At 38.7% G+C, this 19,418-nt stretch overlaps 1 protein-coding gene across 33 annotated transcripts in view; it reads right to left on the bottom strand.

Annotated features, from left to right (window-relative positions):
* The window catches only part of LOC311036705 (uncharacterized protein), a 34,936-nt gene extending 19,157 nt beyond the window's left edge, over window positions 1–15,779 (bottom strand). For 24 of the 33 annotated variants that reach the window (XM_084045588.1, XM_084045585.1, XM_084045583.1 and 21 more), the window contains exons 1-17: window positions 15,347–15,778; window positions 13,268–13,474; window positions 12,969–13,145; window positions 12,397–12,552; window positions 11,882–12,025; window positions 11,084–11,227; window positions 10,550–10,693; window positions 9,262–9,381; window positions 9,022–9,126; window positions 8,735–8,785; window positions 8,612–8,638; window positions 6,985–7,119; window positions 5,661–6,875; window positions 4,283–4,345; window positions 4,052–4,150; window positions 1,169–3,403; window positions 74–160 (exon numbers count right to left, since the gene is read on the bottom strand). In XM_084045588.1, coding sequence (XP_083901714.1) covers window positions 74–160; window positions 1,169–3,403; window positions 4,052–4,150; window positions 4,283–4,345; window positions 5,661–6,875; window positions 6,985–7,119; window positions 8,612–8,638; window positions 8,735–8,785; window positions 9,022–9,126; window positions 9,262–9,381; window positions 10,550–10,693; window positions 11,084–11,227; window positions 11,882–12,025; window positions 12,397–12,552; window positions 12,969–13,145; window positions 13,268–13,474; window positions 15,347–15,356 — 5,119 coding nt within the window. In that variant the 5' untranslated portion in view covers window positions 15,357–15,778. Of the gene's footprint in view, window positions 1–73; window positions 161–1,168; window positions 3,404–4,051; window positions 4,151–4,282; window positions 4,346–5,660; window positions 6,876–6,984; window positions 7,120–8,611; window positions 8,639–8,734; window positions 8,786–9,021; window positions 9,127–9,261; window positions 9,382–10,549; window positions 10,694–11,083; window positions 11,228–11,881; window positions 12,026–12,396; window positions 12,553–12,968; window positions 13,146–13,267; window positions 13,475–15,346 lie in introns of all 33 variants that reach the window. The other 9 variants (XM_084045590.1, XM_084045592.1, XM_084045566.1 and 6 more) reach the window with 5 other exon arrangements.
* Window positions 15,780–19,418: the final 3,639 nt, after the last annotated feature.

Consider the following 19,418-nt stretch of genomic DNA (forward strand, 5'->3'; position numbering starts at 1 on the left):
TCAGTAAAGTGTTCGTGTGGCTAATGTTTTATTTTTATTTTATCTTGTACAATACTGAAAAAAAGATTGGTACCTATCTTTGTAATGTGTGTTTTCTTTTGAGATTTAACCTCTTCTTTCTCTCCCTGTTTCTTCTCTTTGGGCTCCTTTTTGGGTTCTTCTAGAAAAATGAAAGAAACAATATCAAACCAAGCAACAATAGCAATTTGTGTATAACTTGAATTAACATCAGTATCACCACATTGCAATGCAACTGTTCAGTGAGATCAGTGTGTTATGGCAAGGCTTTACAATAGGGCAAGTATAAACTAAAGCTTTTAATGAAGCATTAATAGTCAATAGATGCTTTATAGAGCATTCTAACACAACACAAATGTGAAGAATAGTTCAATCATTTTATTAAATGTTTGTTGTTTACAAAAACCTTTCTGGTTCTTTTGATTTAGAATTGCTCTACAATGCATTTGCCCTGCATTTAATAGTGTATTATCCTGTAATAGATTACAAGTATGTATAGTCAATGTGTCACTTCCAAGGTTATTCGAAAAAAAGTTGCATACATGGCACTTGCTTGAAAATGAAGAGATTTGTTCCAAAATGAGAATGCCTCCATTAAAGAGGAAACAATTACCAATTATTATAAAATTATGTTGCTGACTAAAAGAACTGGCTGTGTGTGGTTCATTGTACCACAGTTAGTTCTAACTTCGCATTTGGATTGGCTGAGAGGCATTATCGAGTCATATAACTAGCTCTCTGAACACATCCACCTTGTTTAACTTACCTAGCAACATAGCAATCGTAAATGTTATTGGTGAAACTTTGGTATACTCACAATAATACACTCTACGGCATACTATACCAGGAAATATTGGCACTGGTGTGCTGATCTACAGCACCCAGCACTCAGGCTTGTGGCTACTACTGCAGCGCACCAGTACCGGTGCTAGAACCTCTAGTGTATTGTTGCATAATGTTTAAGGAAACTATGGCTTCCCTATTATCTCAAAATATGAAATAGCGTCAATTGTGGGTAATGAAATTTGTATTTTACATTATATTTTGGGCACCATTTTGGAATGAAACCCTTCACAGAGCTGACATACAAGTTCACAACATATGGATGCACTGCTGGGGAGCTCAGTAGGTTATTTTTCTAGCAGGAAACCTTTTTGTTTAATGTCAACAGTGTCTTCCTTCTTCAGCTTGTCAGCCTTTTCCTTCAGTTCTTTCTCTAATGGTTCTGCCTCCCTTTCTTCTTTAGAGGGTTTATGTGGCTTTGTTGGTTCCCTCTCTTCTTTGGGTGGTTTCTTCAATTCTTCCTTCTCAGAGGGTCTCTTTGGTTCTTTCTCCTTTTTAGGAGGTTTTGATGGTTTGATGAGAAGCTTTTTTACTTTATCCTCTTCAAGTGGCTTTGGTGCTTCCTTCTCATGTTTAGGAGGCTTCTTCTCCTCTTTCTCTTCTTTATAAGTCTTTATTGGTTCTTTCTCTTCTTTTGGGGGCTTTGCTGGTTCTTTCTCTTCTTTAGGTGGCTTTGATGGTTCCTTCTCTTCCTTAAGAGGCTTCCTTGCCTCTTTCTCTTTAAGAAGCTTTGTTGGTTCTTTCACTTTAGAAGGTTTTGATGGTTCCTTTTCTTCTTCATGGGGCCTCTTGACTTCTTCCTTTTTGGGTAATTTTACTGGTTCCTTCTCTTCTTTTAGAGGCTTTGTTGGCCTTTTCTCCTCTTTAAGGGGCATTGATGGTTCCTTCTCTTCTTTGGGAGGCTTCTTCACTTCTTTCTCTTCTTTAAAAGGCTTTGTTTGTTCTTTCTCTTTAGAAGGCTGTAATGGTTCTTTTTCTTTTTTGGGAGGCTTTTTGACTTCTTCCTTCTCTTTAGGTGGTTTTGCTGGTTCTTTCTCTTCTTTTGGAGGCTTTGTTGGTTCTTTTTGCTCTTTAAGAGGCTTTGATGGTTCCTTCTCTTCTTTGGGAGGCTTCTTCACTTCTTTCTCTTCTTTAAGATTCTTTGTTGGTTCTTTGTCCTCTTTAAGAGGCTTTGATGGTTCCTTCTCTTCTTTGGGAGGCTTCTTCACTTCTTTCTCTTCTTGAATATGCTCTGTTGGTTCTTTTTTCTCTTTTGTAGGCTTTTTGACTTCTTCCTTGTCTTTAGGTAGTTTTGTTGGTTCTTCCTCCTCTTTAAGAGGCTTTAATGGTTCCTTCTCTTCTTTGGAAGGCTTCTTCATTACTTTCTCTTTAAGAGACTTTGCTGGTTCTTTCTCTTTAGAAGGCTTTAATGGTTCTTTTTCTTCTTGAGGAGGCTTTTTGACTTCTTCCTTCTCTTTAGGTGTTTCCGGTTCCTTCTCTTCTTTTGGAGGCTTTGTTGGTTCTTTCTCCTCTTTAAGAGCCTTTAATGGTTCCTTCTCTTCTTTGGAAGGCTTCTTCATCACTTTCTCTTTAAGAGACTTTGTTGGTTCTTTCTCTTTAGATGGCTTTAATGGTTCTTTTTCAACTTTAGGAGGCTTTTTGACCTCCTTCTCTTTAGGTGGTGTCTCCTCTTTCTCTTCTTTTGGAGGTCTTGTTGATTTTTTCTCCTCTTTAAGAGGCTTTAATGGTTTCTTCTCTTCTTTGGGAGGCGTTGTTAGTTCTTTCTCTTTAGAAGGCTTTAATGGTTCTTTTTCTTCTTTGGGAGGCTTTTTGACTTCTTCCTTCTCTTGAGGTGGTTTTGCTGGTTCTTTCTCTTCTTTAAGAGGCTTCTTCAGTTCTTTCTCTTCTTTAAGAGGCTTTAATGGTTCCTTCTTTTCTTTCGGAGGCTTTGTTGGTTCTCTTTCCTCTTTAGAAGGCTTTATTGTTTCTTTCTCTTCTTTGGGAGACGTTTTGACTTTTTCTTCCCCTTTAAGTGGTTCTTTCACTGGTTTTGGAGACTTTTCAGGTTCTTCCTCTGCTTTGTGAGGCTTGGTTGGTTTTGTGTCTTCTTTTGGGGGCTTTGTTGGCTCTTTCTCTTTTTGAGGTTTTGATGGTTCTTTGCCTTTTTTAGGAGGGGTCACTGGTTCTTTTTCTACTACTTTAGAAGGCTTGGATGGTTCTTTCTCTTCCTTTGGAGGCTTTTTGACTTCTTTATCTTTAGGTGGTTCCTTCTCTAGTTTCTGGGGTTTCTTTGCCTCTTTACCTTCATCAAAAGGCTTTGTTGGTTCCTTTCCTTCAATAGAAGGCTTCTTAGATTCCTTTTCTGCTTTTGATGGCTTTGATGGTACTTCGTCGTGTGGAGGTTTCCCTGCCTCTTTGTCCTCTACAGAAGGTTCTTTTGGAGGCTCTTTCTCTTCTTTGGTTGGTATCTTCTCTTCCTTTTCCTTTTCAGAAGGCTCCTTCACCTGTTTCTCTTTAGGAGGCTTTGTTGGATCTTTTTCCTCTTTGGATGGCTTTGGTTCTTCTAAATACAATCACAAATTAGCAATTCTTTGTGCCTAAAATATATATCTTTGATATATTTGATGTCTTTCAGAGGTGTCTGAAAGCTACAGTACCAATTATAAGTTTTGGTGTAATAGTAATCAAGACCTTTATTTTAGTCTAATCAGACAATTGTTTACAAAATGCTCTAGAGGGATATAAAAACTCATAAAATATATTTTATATAAGATAAATTATTCTATAAAATAAGATATGTTCTAAGGGTGGTAGATGAATAATTTACAATTACAATTTGGCATTTGTAATAGCTATTTAATTGTAAATGAGAGGATACAGTATGTGTGAGGTTTGACTGATTCAGGGAAGTACTAATGTTTGTAAGCACAATAATCCAGTTAGAGGCAATCGTATCAGTGTAACAATCCATCTTTACTGACATGAGCACTAGTCACATACTGTACAGTATATGAATGCATATAAATAGCACTGTGAGTGTGCCATAGTCATGAAGTTATAAACAGTGATGGAACAGTAACTAACTGTACATTCTGTGGGCATGTCATGACATTCATGATGTTAATGAAATGTGAAACATGTATAACCAATGCCAGTGATATTTTCACAGTTGAATGTAATGTCATGCATTCATTTGATAACCAAGCCTTACCTTTGGGTTCTGGCTTCTCCTCATCTTTTTTCTCTGCCGTTTTCTTAGATTTCAGCTGGTCCTCCTTTTTCTCCTTTTTGTCTTCTGTGGCCTTGATGTCTGTAATGGACAATAAAGAAAATAAATCCTCAGTTATATTTGAATACACCAAAACAAATAAATGACAATTTGAAATTATGGAAATACTGTATGTACCGTAATTGGTTAAATAGGAGAGTTGTAAAATATTACCTTTGATAAGGGAATCTTTAACTTCTTGGTGTTGTACTTGATTCTCCTTTACGTCTTTGAGAACTATACAGTATGGCATATAGATAGTTTGAGTTTTTTACTATTCCTACAATATACACAGCACACACAGTAAGTACAGTACATAGATAACATGTATAACCACATACTGTAGGAAATGCATGCTTAAGCATTACAGACAAAGAAACATACCACAAATACACTATAAATTAATATTATACTTATAAATAAAACACTTTTTTATAAAGTACAAATTAATGCAAACATCTACTTGTTATTCATCAAAACCACCCCATCCCCTGCCAAAACATTCACTGTGAAGGCCTCAAAAGTACAGTTGTATGCACTATGTATACATGTTGATTCCAAAATCCTTCAGAGTCGTTTCCATGCCACTATGCAAGTCCTGCTGGCACTGCGACACAGTGCGACAGCTTCATCCAGCTGCCCTCTGCACAAATGGCCCAAGTATGTTGTCAAGTGCAATAGCTACATAGTTGAAGTGAAGGCCCCATTGAATGTCAGCAAAGCAAGTCTTTACTGGATCGTTGAAATATAGTGTGCACATTATTACATGTGTATTCTTGATGCAGTATCATCAGAATGCTCATTCTTAGTAGTCTTGAGAAAACAAACCTGTATCTATCTACAGTATCTTGTTGAGTATAAGCCTAATGCATGTAAACTGGGAAAGGCCAGACTGGAGTGGAGTGGATTAATAACTGAATTAGATACAGCTCTCCTAAAGAAGATAGAATGTATTTAGGGAGACACAGTGCCCTTCATGCATGTGTGCTGAGATCTTATTTCCTCTCAGCTTTTCTCACCGAAGACGGGATGAGTTTCACCTCTAAAAAAAATTGGCCAAGACAAGACAAGTCTCTACTTGACCACATTGTGTCAATCTTAAATTTAGTGCTAAATCTTCCTGTGGTGTCCATTTCATTTATTTTGAGATTATCATAATAACCAGACAATTGAATTGCAAATACTGTATAATATACAGTATATAAATGAATATACGCATATTATGCCTATATTCAGTCAGTTTTAATCAAATTAGATTATGATACTCACCACATTATTTTTGTTACATGTTAAAAAGTGGTAAAATATATATATATATTGAGCATGCTATATCGTGTCATATGAATGATACCTGAAGTCACTTCATAAGCAGCACTACTACTGCAGAGGGCTAATTGAAAAGCAGGCCACAGATCCTTAAAAACCAATGTTAACAATGGATGACAAAAAAAATGCATGCTTTCTCAGATTATTAACACACTTCATTCAAATACATTCAATATGACAATGGAAAACATGATGAAACATGGATTATGGACTGTCAATAATATACCTTTCTCTAGCTGAATGTCTTGGTCATCTTTGGTCATGAGGTGATCTTCCTCTTTGAGGCTGGCCCCAGTTCCCATGCTCCTGAGCCTCTCATAGGGTATCCGAACCTTCCTCCGTCCCCTTGGTTCAGTTCTGCGGCTCTCATTGTTGTTGTTGTTTTTATCGTCATCATCGTCAAATATTTCAGAGTACTCATCATCTTCATCAGAAACGTGAGGTAAGGTCGACAGATCATCCTCATCAGTTTCAGAGATGAAATCAACATGGTCAAGCTTTTCAGTCGTCAGGATTTCAAGATCAAGTTGCTTGACTCTGCTCTGCTTTTTGAGGCTATCCTCCTTGTATCTCTCCATTTTCTCCTCTGGCTTCTCTTCTTCCTTCATAGCCTCCTCCATCTTCTCTTTTCCTTTCTTATTTCTTTTCCCTTCTTCCTCCTCTGCCACCAGAGCATGATCTGATTCCATTCCTGCATCTTGAGCTTCTAGAGCTTTGACATCAGTGCCATCAACCTTCTGATGTTCTTTGTCTTCATCATCACTATCAAGATGTTGTTGTTGATCATCATCATTTCTGACCTTGACATCTTCTTTGATGGCAGTGACGGCATCAGATTCTGTCTCTTTGACCTCAAGAACACCGTGCTTTTCCTCCTCATCACTGTCACCTCCAATAAGATGCTTGGCCTCCTCCTCCTCTTCGTCATTAGCATGTTTTCCTCCATTAGTATGATCTCTATCAATGGCTTCAGCATGTTTTCTAGAAAGGTCATCTTCATCCCTCTCCCCTTCTTCCTGCTCTTCTTCTGTGGTAGCCTTGTCCTTTTTCGTCCCCCCTTCCTCTTCCACCTCCTCTGCTGCCTCCTCTTCTGCCACAAAGTCCAATGTTTTCACCTCCTCCATCGCTGTGGCAGACTCCTCTATTTTCATCTCCACCTTCTGTGCCACACCCTCCTCCCCCTCTTCAACGCCCTCCTCTTCTTTAACCTCTTCCTCCTTCTCCTTCTCCTCTTCTTCCACCATCTGCTCTTTTTCAACCTCCACTCTCTCCTCCTTCTCCACCTCTTTATGCTCCTGGCCCTCATCTTCTTGTGGTGGTTTGTCCTCTTTCGGCTCTTGGTCCTCCTCTTCCTGTTGTGGTCCGGTCTCCTCACTGTCAGGTGTTTTGGAATGGTCCAGCAATGGTTCACATTTGGTTTCTTCAACGATGGTGCGTTTAGCTAATGATGTGATGACAGCGACAAATTTAGAGCTTGCATCGTTTCTAGTGATCTAGCTGATTAATGACAATCATCACAGAGGAACAAATCATGAAAAATGTTCAAATACCATCGTCTTCTTCTGACTCTTTCACAGTGGCCTCGATGGACACTTCACCCTCCTCCTCCTCCTTTGTGTCTGGGATGACACCATGCTCTGGATCAAGGTCGGCTTCCTCTTTGGCAGCATTTATGATCTCTGCAACTGCATTACCAAGCCAAGTCATCTCTTTTACAGGGTATTTATCTTCAGCATTTGACACAGAGTTGCAGTTATAAAAGTGTTTAAGGCAGTTGGGTTAAGAATTTCGGGATTGGGTGAAATGGCAACTGGATGAACAGTCATAACATTTGTGACAGTGTTAGCATGTGTTGCACGCACGCACGCACGCACGCACGCACGCACGCACGCACGCACGCACGCACGCACACACACACACACACACACACACACACACACACACACACACACACACACACACACACACACACACACACACACACACACACACACACACACACACACACACACACACACACGATTAAAAGACAAATCTGTCTTATATCCCACAGTTCCCCCAGTTATGCATTACATTACCCCCAGGCCCCATGATAGTTCTTATAACCATTATGGATACTACTGTAACACTTGTAAACAGCACATGTTTGATTCCATGCAACGACAAATCAAGTAAAATGAAGGAAAACACAATACATACAATACATTCAGTTAAAAATACTATATACGTATACAACGGAGATGATTAAATTGTTCAATCACAGTCAGTCATACATAAGATGCTTGGACAATGCAGGAGGGGATGACAATGACTTCGGAAAGGAAGGAATGCACCTCAAAGAACCCACATAAAGGGTAATTTTTCATGCCCAAAACATCAAAAGAAACCTCATGGTATGGACATGTCATGAACAGTAATAAGTGAAACCATGAAAACATAATGTCAAAAGTTCTGAAATGCCATAACAAGTTCAATCTGATCAAAACAGTCACCAAAACCATATCCATATGGTTGCATAGACCAAGGGTTTTCAACCTTTTTATCATTTCATGGACCCCAAATTTGCTTTCAGTAGACCATTTGAAATGGTTCTCTGCTAGGGATCCATTGATAAGGAATGTTTTGGATTTAAATTAAAATTGTCTGAATGTCAAAATTGTACAAGAGAAACAGATTCACAGTGGTGATAGAGTGGTTGCTAGAATAGTCTTAATTATTTTGTTGTTATTTCAAGTGAATTTAATTGAATTATATCTAAATGTAACTACTCATTTGGCTGTGGACCCCCTGGAACACCCCTGGGGGTCCCAGGACCCACTTTGAAAACCCCTGGTATGAGACGTATTGTATAGAAAATATGCAGCATCAATGACACATTCCTGATCATGCAAGTTATCTATAGTTGTGTTTATTAAATAAGTGCAAATGTGAATTCATTCAATTGACATTTACATAAAGTTTGACAAATGATATTTTAGAGGTTGTTCTCAAACATTACACATGACACAAGCCCATCTTATGATCAAAATAGTATGACAGAAAAGAGTGCTGAGACATGCATGAAAGGTCAGGAGAAGTTACAGTCAGTGTGTGACAAGTTGTGAGTGTAATCACTCACAACTTGTAGTAGTAGTCTATGCACACTAATGGTGGACAGCGATATTGTAACATACTTACGTTTTTCTATGGGTGGCAAGAATTCTCCTGAAAGTCAATAAAGAAACATGACAATCAATACAATTTCACACATAAATATAAAATTTGTGTGTGACATATGTAAAATAATACCTAGATGCTTACCTTTCCTTCTCACCAGGTTTAGGTCTGATGCTGATGGAGCTGCAGCTTCATCTAAGCAATGAGAAGAGAATAAAAAATGTAACATTCTGTTTGTATTCATGCTAGAACATGAGCAGTCTTTACAGTACCATTGTCTTTAGAAAGAAACCTAAACCATGATTAAACATTCTCTACAGTACATATTTGTGCAGTGTATGCACCCTTTTCTCAATTAGGATTCTTAGAAATATCATATTAAATATTGAAGTGCAATGGATACTTTAGGACACCAGTTATGATGAACAAACCTTGATCACCGATGAGCATGCCTGCCATATAACCCAACACTTCCTTCTTGTCTGTCATCTCGACTACAGCATCTGTGACAATTTTCATGTGGTCAACCGTAACTTCTGGAATAAAAAAAAACAGAACAATGTTAATAATAATAATTATGTTTAATAATGTTTGTAAATGAGTAAACAAATAAAAATCCAATTGCAATGATTCACAGCTAGCTGCCATGGTAAAAGAAGGGAATACAGTACCTTCTTCATCAAACAGCAGATCGGAGAAGTAGCCCACAAGCATGTTGATCTGTTCAGTGATGATTTCAATAACTCTACTGAGAACACCCATAGGATAGAATCCCAAAGCGTCCTGAAAACCTGATCAACACAAGAAGGCCATCATCAGCTTATACTGTTCACTCAGGAACACATCATCTATCTAATCATAGATTTAAGCATTTATTGCAACAAAGTACAGTACAGTACAGTACTTGGCATTGATGGCTCCACTCATAAGATGCTCCCTGAATTAGCAAAGCAGTAAGCAGCTAAAACAGGGAGCATGATGTAGAAACCCCCATGGGCATAAAGAGCAGGCCCAAAGCAAGAAATTGCATTTCAGTTTAACCAAACCTAGCGTCCCTATTCTGGGACAAACATTCAGCGAAAACAGCTGATCTACAAGGTGTCGCAACGTGTCGCAACGTGACGCAACGTGACATAACGTGAGCAGGCCCAAAGCAAGAAATTGCATTTCAGTTTAACCAAACCTAGCGTCCCTATTCTGGGACAAACATTCAGCGAAAACAGCTGATCTACAAGGTGTCGCAACGTGTCGCAACGTGTCGCAACGTGATGCATTGTGAGCTTTTAGATCAGCTATTTTCGGCAAAGATATTTAGTGTAGAGCAAAAACTGAAGTATAGAGCCCTGGTATAGAGCCCTATAGGGGACTCCGGTCAACTATGTGGTTAAACTTTGAGCCATGCAAGACAGCAGCAGCAGCATGCGTGGCAGCTTTGGTGTAGCAGGGGAGATTAGCTTTCATCTGATTACAGCTGGGGTGTATGACTTCCATGTAACCATGTCCTGCATGAACTAATGTGCTGTTTCATTTCAATATTGGGTAGTCATGGTTGTGACCCAGCTAGGCAGAGTTGGTATGTTGGGTACTAGCTATGTGTGATAAATGATCTATGCACCACAAATTTTAACCTTGCGGTTTCAGGATGGTATATTTAGAAATGTTGTGTCAAGGTACATGTAGTGTAATCTTTCCTCCCAAAATGACAGATTGCTGTGTGAGCATTCTAGCCTGGCTCCAGACCATAGACCCCACCCACTCCACAGTCTGATAATCAGGCTATGAGCATTTAGCGTTTCTCATTTTAAAAAGCAAGCATAAGACCTTAAAGTTAATTCTTGTTATGCCACTTGGTTATGTGCGTATGCCTACTAGTTAGCCTGTGACAGATATTAATGTTAAAGAGATAATCTAGCATGTAACATCATCATGTAAGATCATGTTAAAGCTAGGGGCATATACCTTTTAATGTATCCAGTACTGTGTCCAAGACAACACAGATCACATCCCGGATGTAGCCAACTATTGCACCAACATTGTCATTAGTAACACTGAAGATACTTCTGCCTATGACCACAGGGTCCATGAAGCTAATGTCAGTGGTTCCTGAGAGAATCAAATAGATTTAGTAAAAATCTACAGTATAATAAAGTGGTTAATTACACATCATGTTACACATTAAATCATACAACATAACCCATAATGGAAATAGCCTTCATTAGTGACTACTATAACCAAATATGAGATTTACATGAGACATGGACGAGTCACTGTCATCGTTATTGCATACATTATGCCAATCAATTTCAAACTTTTTCAAAGTCAACTTCTTATAGGCATAAGAAGTAATAGCTCTTGTTCAGCATTCGGAAATACATGATGCTAATAATGAGAAAATGAATCTGTTACTTAGTTTCACACAATAGTTATTAATAGAATTGAACAGAAACAGATTGTTACATATTAGACAAAGATTAAAAAAAGAAGAGTTGATACCTTTTTCTACACCCAGTATAGTATCCATGATGGAACACAGAACATCTTGGATGTAGCTCACGATTCCATTCACAAAGTCATTTGCTTGATTAAAGCCACTCCTGCCAACAACCACAGGGTCCATGAAGCTTATGTCAGTGGTTCCTGAGAAGAGTAGATGTAGTTAGGGCAAAATACAATTTGAATTAATAGGTAAACACATTGTAATGTATAATTAATAATAATTGTATGTCATATAATAACTACTGATGTTGTATTTTACTCAAAATAGCAATTTTCGTTTTTCGTTTAAAAAATGTTCACAAATAGTGAAAATACAATAGCAGATCATAAATAAAAACAGGGCTTAAGTGGTCAAACTTTTAACTTTTTACAGAATAAATGAACTATGGGAAATAAGAGTTTAACATATGCAGATTTTCTTGACAGAATTTACCCACTTAAACCTTATATTGTATACTTTATTTACAGGGACCCCCAGGATTCTATCCGTGGCTGCCTAATTGATCCCCTCTACACCATATCTCTTGAAAATAGCTGATTTACAAGCTCACAAGCTCTACAAGTTGTGAGCTTGTAGAATTGCTATTTTTGCCGAATGTTCACCTATGTATGACGTGCCCAGATGCTGTATAGGGATGCTGTATTTTTAAGCAGTTGTCAGTTATAGATCTCTGATTCTGATTCGTCTGATCAACTATGTAATTCAAATGGTGTTTAGTTTGTGAGATAATATAACAGCATGGTGTCATTTCATCCAAGCGTGGCAGATTAATTAAGATGAGTGGGAGTAAATACCTGTAGTAACACTCAGAAGGGTATCCAAGATGGCACAAAGCACACCCTGGACGAAGCCCCCCACAGCACCCACCAAGTCATTAGCAACACCAAAGACATGTCTGCCATTGACCACAGGGTCAATGAATGAAAGGTCAATTTTTCCTGGGAAAAACAAAGACATATTTAGGACATCAAAACATAAATGTATGGATTATTGTATATTATTAACCACATGAATGAATGAATCTAAAAGCTCACAACGCATTGCAACACAACGATTGTGAGCTTGTAGATTTGCTATTTTCACGGAAGAGATTTTGTGTCGAGGGAAAAAAGGAGGGGACCACAGACCCCTCGGGTACCCCATTCAACGAAGCATACAAGGCTTAAGCAGTTAATATACAAAGTGTTTATTTCATGTAGTGTGTATGCTTGCTGTTAGCACACCACAACACGTTTTACCACTTGATTGTGGATTAAATAAATGGATCAAGAGAAGAGTAATCAGATAAATACTAAAGATTGGTAGATACCTTTTCTTATGTCCAAGCTCGTATCCAATATTGTATCAAATACAGCACAAAGCTGGTCCCTGAAAGAGCCTAACAATTCAGTGATGAAGTCATCGGTAGAATGGAAGAGACTTCTGCCTATGACCACGGGGTCCACGTAGCTGAAATAGAAGTTTCCTGACAAAAACAAAACAGTGTGAAATTATGGTTGTATTATGAGTTTACACACAACAAATTCCCCAGTGATAATTTAAGTGTAAATGAATCAACCCTTTATGGGTCCATACCATATTTTTTAAATGTAAGTATTATTTGCTGCAGAAACTCCATACAAGGGGTGATTTATTTATTTTTTTGCAAAAACAACTAAAATAGCAGGTCTGCTAGCTCAAACAATACTCAGTTTTGGGATCATGTAGATCGGCTATTTTTACATGGCACCATTGTAACAAAGTATAAAACAGGGCTTAAGTGGTTAATCAGAGGAATGGATTTTGTTGATTTTTTTATAAATTAGATTTTTGTTTCTATTCAATTAATCAAAAAACGAATTGATAGATTAATTGCAAAGAAATTGCAGCCCTACTCCATACCTTCTTCATCTGAATAGTAGTCGACCAGTCCATCTCGTACGTGTTTTATTTCATCAGCTGCGTAAGTGGCTGCAGCCATCGGGTCACTTAAACCTTGAAACTTTTGGTATAGTTCAGTTACATCATCAACAACATCATTTACAGCTTGGACCGGATCCAAAATTATTTCCTGGATATCTGAGGGCAGCATAAGCAGACATATTAAAGGACTATGTAGACCCTTAACTGTAAAGGACACATGACACAGATTAAAAATACAAAAATAGAAAATAAGAAGAGACGAAAATGAGAAGACTAACCTGGGACCCCTTTGTGTTCTACAAAATCAAACATCCATACACCAACAATGACCCAGGAAAAGAGAGCAGCCAGTGCTACCATCAGCTCTACAGAGAGTTTCAACTTGCTGAGTAGCCCCAAACTGGAGGACTTTAGAGAGGATGTCGGAGGTGGTGCTCCATTGATCCCACTGGGGGCAGAAGTGGAAGGGGCTTTCACCCCTGTCCCTGGAAAAGTGGACAGAGATGGCTGAGTAACAGTACAGGTAACTGTAACAGTACAACGTACACACACTGGTCCACGTATCCATGTTGAGGAGCCTATGGCAAAATATTCATGCTGCAAAACAATATATCGTAAATGTACTGTATTGTGTAATAGCATGATAGGCTACTGTGGTTCTCAAACGTTTTCCATCCGAAATGGTTTCGTGCCAGGGACCCCCATACGAGATTTGTGTCGTTAAATAGCTCGCAACGCGTCATTCTGAGCTTGTAGATCGGCTATTCTAAAATAGTCAATGTATATACGTAGGGTTTAAAGTGGTTAAACTGATTTTGATGCTATATTAACTAATTTTACTGGGGACCCCCTGAAACCCCCTCAAGGACCCCAGGGGGTTCCCACCCCTCTTTGAGAACCACTGTGTACCATTGTACCAATGTCTTTGACAAAATGGGCCCTTATTCATAGTACATGAGAAATGACCTCATAGAAGATATTTGAAATTTTCTGTGTTTCACTCAAAGGTAATTTAAATCAAATTATTTAATATCTAAATATAGGCATACATTCACAATATCTAAAGCATCGCCGCTAACTGTAGTTCATGTTTTTACCCGATTATATTAAATTTAATTGTGATTCAGCTTTGATTTTCAGTGAACACCATAGTGATGAAAGTACAAAGTATGCCGTTTCAAGTCATTGGTCAAGAGGTTACAATTAGTGTTATGTGTCATGTGTGGAAAATTGTTATATTTCCACAATCATCATCTATACAGGTAACTAATCCATAGCAGCTGAGGGATATTTCCCTTGTGACTGAGGGATTTGAATATTACAATGGATCATCATCCTGTAAATCCATTGTATTCCATTTCATTGAATAACTTATAGGATGTACCATTCACACTTCATACATTCCCTCCTTGTGATAAGGATTCATATCCTTGATGTCAAGTGATTTTTAGAATAATTGTAAAGACAGAATAATAATCTGTAAAAATGCAAATGTATATTAATATCAAACATCACAGGGTAATATTAGATTACATTACATAAACACCAAAAGACATAACAGCATTGCAGGTGTCATCTCTCTAAGACACAAGTAACCCAATAACATATGCGCATGATTCTTGTTTATTTATTACACTGGAAAATGCTGATCATGGCATTTAGTGACGCTCATGCCATCATCAACGATGTTGTGGTGAGGCAGGAGTGAAGCAGTAGCCTACATGGTGCCAGCTAAGGAGGAGTTTGTGACACCTGCAAATTAGTTTTGGGTGTTCCTGTGCGTCACATAAATAACTTCCTCACAAACAAACCACAGATGATAAAATACATTTAAAAAACAGGCAGACATTCCAAATATTCAGCTTAATTATTCCGTCTCCACAGATGGTGTCACTATTTTACCATAATGTGTGCCGTCACTGGAAGACAAATAATGTTTCAGTTACACAATATATTGAAATATTATTTTATGCCCTGTGGCTCTGTTAAATACATAAATCAATCCTGAATTATAAAACTGATTTGTATTTTGGATTGTTTACATATATTACATAATACGCCAGATGGAGATTTAAATGCCATGGAAAGTTTTTGAGTGCTTGTAGAGCCCAGTGGTCTGTCCCAGTGGCAATCAGGTTACAGGAGACCAATGCTAATGCTCTGGCTACATGATATCCTGTATTTATAGCAACAAACTTTCACCACCTTTCACAAAGGGAGGGTATCTCAAACAACATGGACATTTATTTATTGGAATTCATTCAATAGTTTATGTTGGTGCATTAAGTTATTCCATCAATCAATAACTGCTGTTAATCTCATAAAAAGTGAGCAAATAGACTGGTTGCATGTCCTACCTTCAGCCATGATGGTATGAAGACTTTATGTCAGGTATAATCCTTCTGCTTGGAGGCAATGCCGCAACATACAGAGGTTACTGTAGGAAATACACAAAGCCTTTGGAAGTCCAATCAGCATCCGCTACTTAGTAAAACAAGGACCTGTTCAATAAATTATTCCAATTCTTCTTGGCGAATGCAGTGAATTGTCTTCTTTCCCGACCCACATAATCCACAGGTTGAACTTCTCCCAGCAAACGTAGAAATTGGGAAATTAAACAAAGATCCTGTGTTCATAGGGTGCGGGTAATTTGGAGCTGCTGTTGCGGCATTGCAGGCGGGGGTCTGGGAATGGTGGGGCAACGAAGAGCAAAATAGCAGGGGAAAAGGCCAAGCAAAGCTAGAGCTGGGTATGGCAGAGGGGGATAGACCAAGCTGATCCCACACAGTGTTTTTGGTGCCTCACATGGGTATAGGTCAGAGCCATGCGCAGGGAGGCTTCAAGGTAACCTTATCCTCCAGAACCTCTAGGTTATTCTTAGCTGGGATTCTGCACACCAGCCACTCTGTCAGGCCCTTTTTTGGCGGTTGAGGGTGGGTGTGTTGAGATCACTTGGCCTTATGACGACCCCTATGGTGGTCCACTGTATTATTGAAGATGGGCTATCATTATGTAGAGGCCCCCCATGATAGAGAAAAGACACGTTTCCTCCCGTTATGCTTAATATCCACTGAAATCAGTCTCTTTGACCAATGTTTTGATGTAATCACTAAAGGTCACTTTGAGAGATGCAAATTCTGTGACATGACTTGTTATTTTGCCCTTTTCAAGAGTCTGACTTGAAAACAACTGTTTGTCTTTAATTAAATGTGAGAAGGTGTTCTAATTTGTGGGTTCACATGACAGCTTCAAAATAAACACGCCTTCTAAAACTATAAATAACGTCGCTGGAGTTGAGCCAGATTCACGTCGGGGGGAGAAGCGAGGTACATTGAGTACCCTGAAACATTGCATTCTCTCCCTGGTACCCAACAATACCTTGGTCCATTTGGTTTTATAGTATGTCACAAAATGTCTGTTCAGCTATAGGCTACAGATTAACTTAAAGGTATGGTAACTGGTAAGTGATATGTTTTGGTTAAAACAAAAGGTTTTTGTCAAAAGGTTAAAGCACTATATTGTGATAGTATAGTAATCATTGCTATAGTGTTTGTTCAGTAACAGGAGTCTCCCTGTCTCTCCAGATCTTTAATAAACAGAAAATACATTTTCAGGTAGGTGAAAAAATTCTCAGACAATCAGGAGAGAGTACCCATTTATCAGCTTCATTTTTATAGCGTTCCAGTTCCAATTGTGTCTACTCATTTCTTTGTGTCATCACTTCCAATTTCACTTGTTTAATCTGTATCCTGACTGATTTTTCTATCCTGATTGGATAAAAATTGGTATCCTGACCTGAAAATGCATTTTTTTGTTTAATAAAGAGGTGGAGAGACATGGAGACTCCAGTTACTGAACAAACACTCTATAGCAATGAGTACTACCAGAATATAGAGCTATTTAACACTTATTTTAACCAAAGAAAATCACTTACCTTACCTTTAAATACTTGATTTTCTCTCAGGAAAATGTGTCAAACAATTACATGGCACCAGACATAATGACTTAATAACAGTATGTGTGAACTTGGGAGTGTAGTCAACTACAGCTTTAACAGTGCATTCCCATACTACAAGCATGCATTGTACTACAGGCATTGCAATGTTTTATCACCAATATAGATAAGTCAAATTTAATTAATTAGTATGATGATATTTTCTTTCAAATGTAAATAATAAAATACTTACACCTGGACCCTGGAATGAGTATAGCAGTCAGATCCTCTGTAGAGGAAGGCCATATGATAGAAATCCAACTGACAGGAGCAACAAGACAGAAATAACAATAATGGGTCAATTAAGCAGGAGGTAAAGAGTGGGATAAATATGAATCAGGAGACCATGAGCTTCTGGCAGCCCGAGGTTGGGTTGGGAAGGGTCTTCCACTGATCATACATCTCTGATCATTCAGAGGATCGGTGGAGAAGGGCGTACAGTGTTGGATGAAACGACCAGAAAATGTGATTGGGTCAAAACTGTTAAACATTTTAAATAAGGGTCATTTATGGTGTTTTGGGGTTGTGCATAATGTATGAAAACAGACATGGTAGTCAGTGGGGTAAAGGGATATACAGTAATAACATTAATAAGGTGTAACTGGAATAGACAGGCTATAGGAGACAAATCTATGGGCAGATGTCTAGAGGTCAGACACCCCGTGACTGGCTGAGACAGGGGGTGAGGGGTGGGAGGTAGATGGTGCTAGTTTTGGTTCATGTGACAACCTATTCTGCAGCGGCTTACCTTCTCGGACAACGCACTCGTCAATGGGCGAGGTCATCGGTTGTTCGGCACGGGCAATCGCTCACGTATAGTGGCTCGCTCATCCACGCCTCACGAGCCTCAATGCCTCACTGTCGGTGCACCTCCCATATCAAGGCAAGAGTTCCTCTTCTTCTGCCATCCTAGAAAAGAACATATTGCAAACTGCACACCTCGTAACTTGCTAAACATACTGTAGCTACTAGCTACAGATTGCATGGGGAAGCCACATCATTATTAGACCCTGTGTAGTTTTTGTTAAAAGACATCATTTGGTCCAATATGGTATGTCATTTGGTGCAGAATTCCTTTACTGTATGTACTGTACTTTTCTAAAATTCCCATACCATAATAGCTAATATATTTATTATTAAGCATTCACAAACTATTGCCTCTGTGAGGTTGGCCGGTGGCTAAGGCTTCAAATAAATTGACACGAATGCCATTTTTGGTGTTTTATTTTTTCCCAAAACACCATCTTCACCACCGTCTTGTGCAGCGTATGTACAGTGTAGGCCTGAGACAATCATAACTTGAAATAGAAAAAAAAGACCAAAACAATCAAGACCTGTAACAGGCTATATACCCTTCCATGAAGGGCCCTGACAGCTCTACCCTAGGTGTTACCTGCTTGCTAGCTCCAACTACAAGCCTAACTGAACCCACAGTATTTCCAACCTGCCATTTGATATCAAGTGGAACGTACCAATCAACATCAATTAGTAATTGGTAAAGCTTTAACTCATATGAAGCTAACTCCTGGCCCATGAGTCATTTACCCAATTACATAACATTTTACCAACCAATTCAAAGACATTTCCGAGCACCCATTTAATCACAAGACAAGATTTCTCTTAACATGAAACAGAACACCCCTCCTCCTCTACAGTACTTGGTACTTTCCCCTAATCTAACAGAGGATCACCATACTGAAGGAGCGACAGGTGACAAACAATTATGATTAACTTCAACAGTTTCTAATAAATAGAAATGCATTGTGAAGTACAACTGATGATATAATATAGAATGCAACACTAATGTCCATGAACTAACACTTCAAAGCCGGCTTGATGTTATGTGGAAGCATAATGTGGTATGCATAAGAGTTCCTCTTTATACTATAGGGCACGGGCTATCCCTGTGACAGCCTCTACTAATTTCATTGCTCATAATAAAGGCCTTTGCAGACAGGGTGCGATTTTTCGCATGGAAAAAACGGACAATATCATTTTTTAAATGAACACATGGTTCTCAATGACCTCAAGCACACCAGCTCCGAATTTCCCGTGCGGCGATGCGTTTTTTTTCCCAATCGAACCCAGTTCCCTCAGCCTGTCTGCAAAGGCCTTAATTCTTAAAAAAATGCTAGTGTTTTGGGCGGAGTGTGTGTGTGTGTGTGTGTGTGTGTGTGTGTGTGTGTATAATCAATGTCAAACTTTTTATAGACACTACTGTAGGCCAAGAAAGACACACCACAACCCCAACATTTTCAAATCAGCCTCATGGTGGTGCTACACCACTTTTTGCTACTACTACAGCTTTTGTGCAAAAGCTCAAAAGAACTCACACAAATCGGTACACATTATCTCTAGACTGGAGTAATGTGATAAACATGTATCATTCAAATTCCATTCTGATTGGCTTTAATTGCCTTCCAACATTTGCAGAT

Source organism: Gymnoscopelus microlampas (genome assembly GCF_963454915.1).
Source record: "Gymnoscopelus microlampas genome assembly, chromosome: 20".
Lineage (NCBI taxonomy): Eukaryota > Metazoa > Chordata > Actinopteri > Myctophiformes > Myctophidae > Gymnoscopelus > Gymnoscopelus microlampas.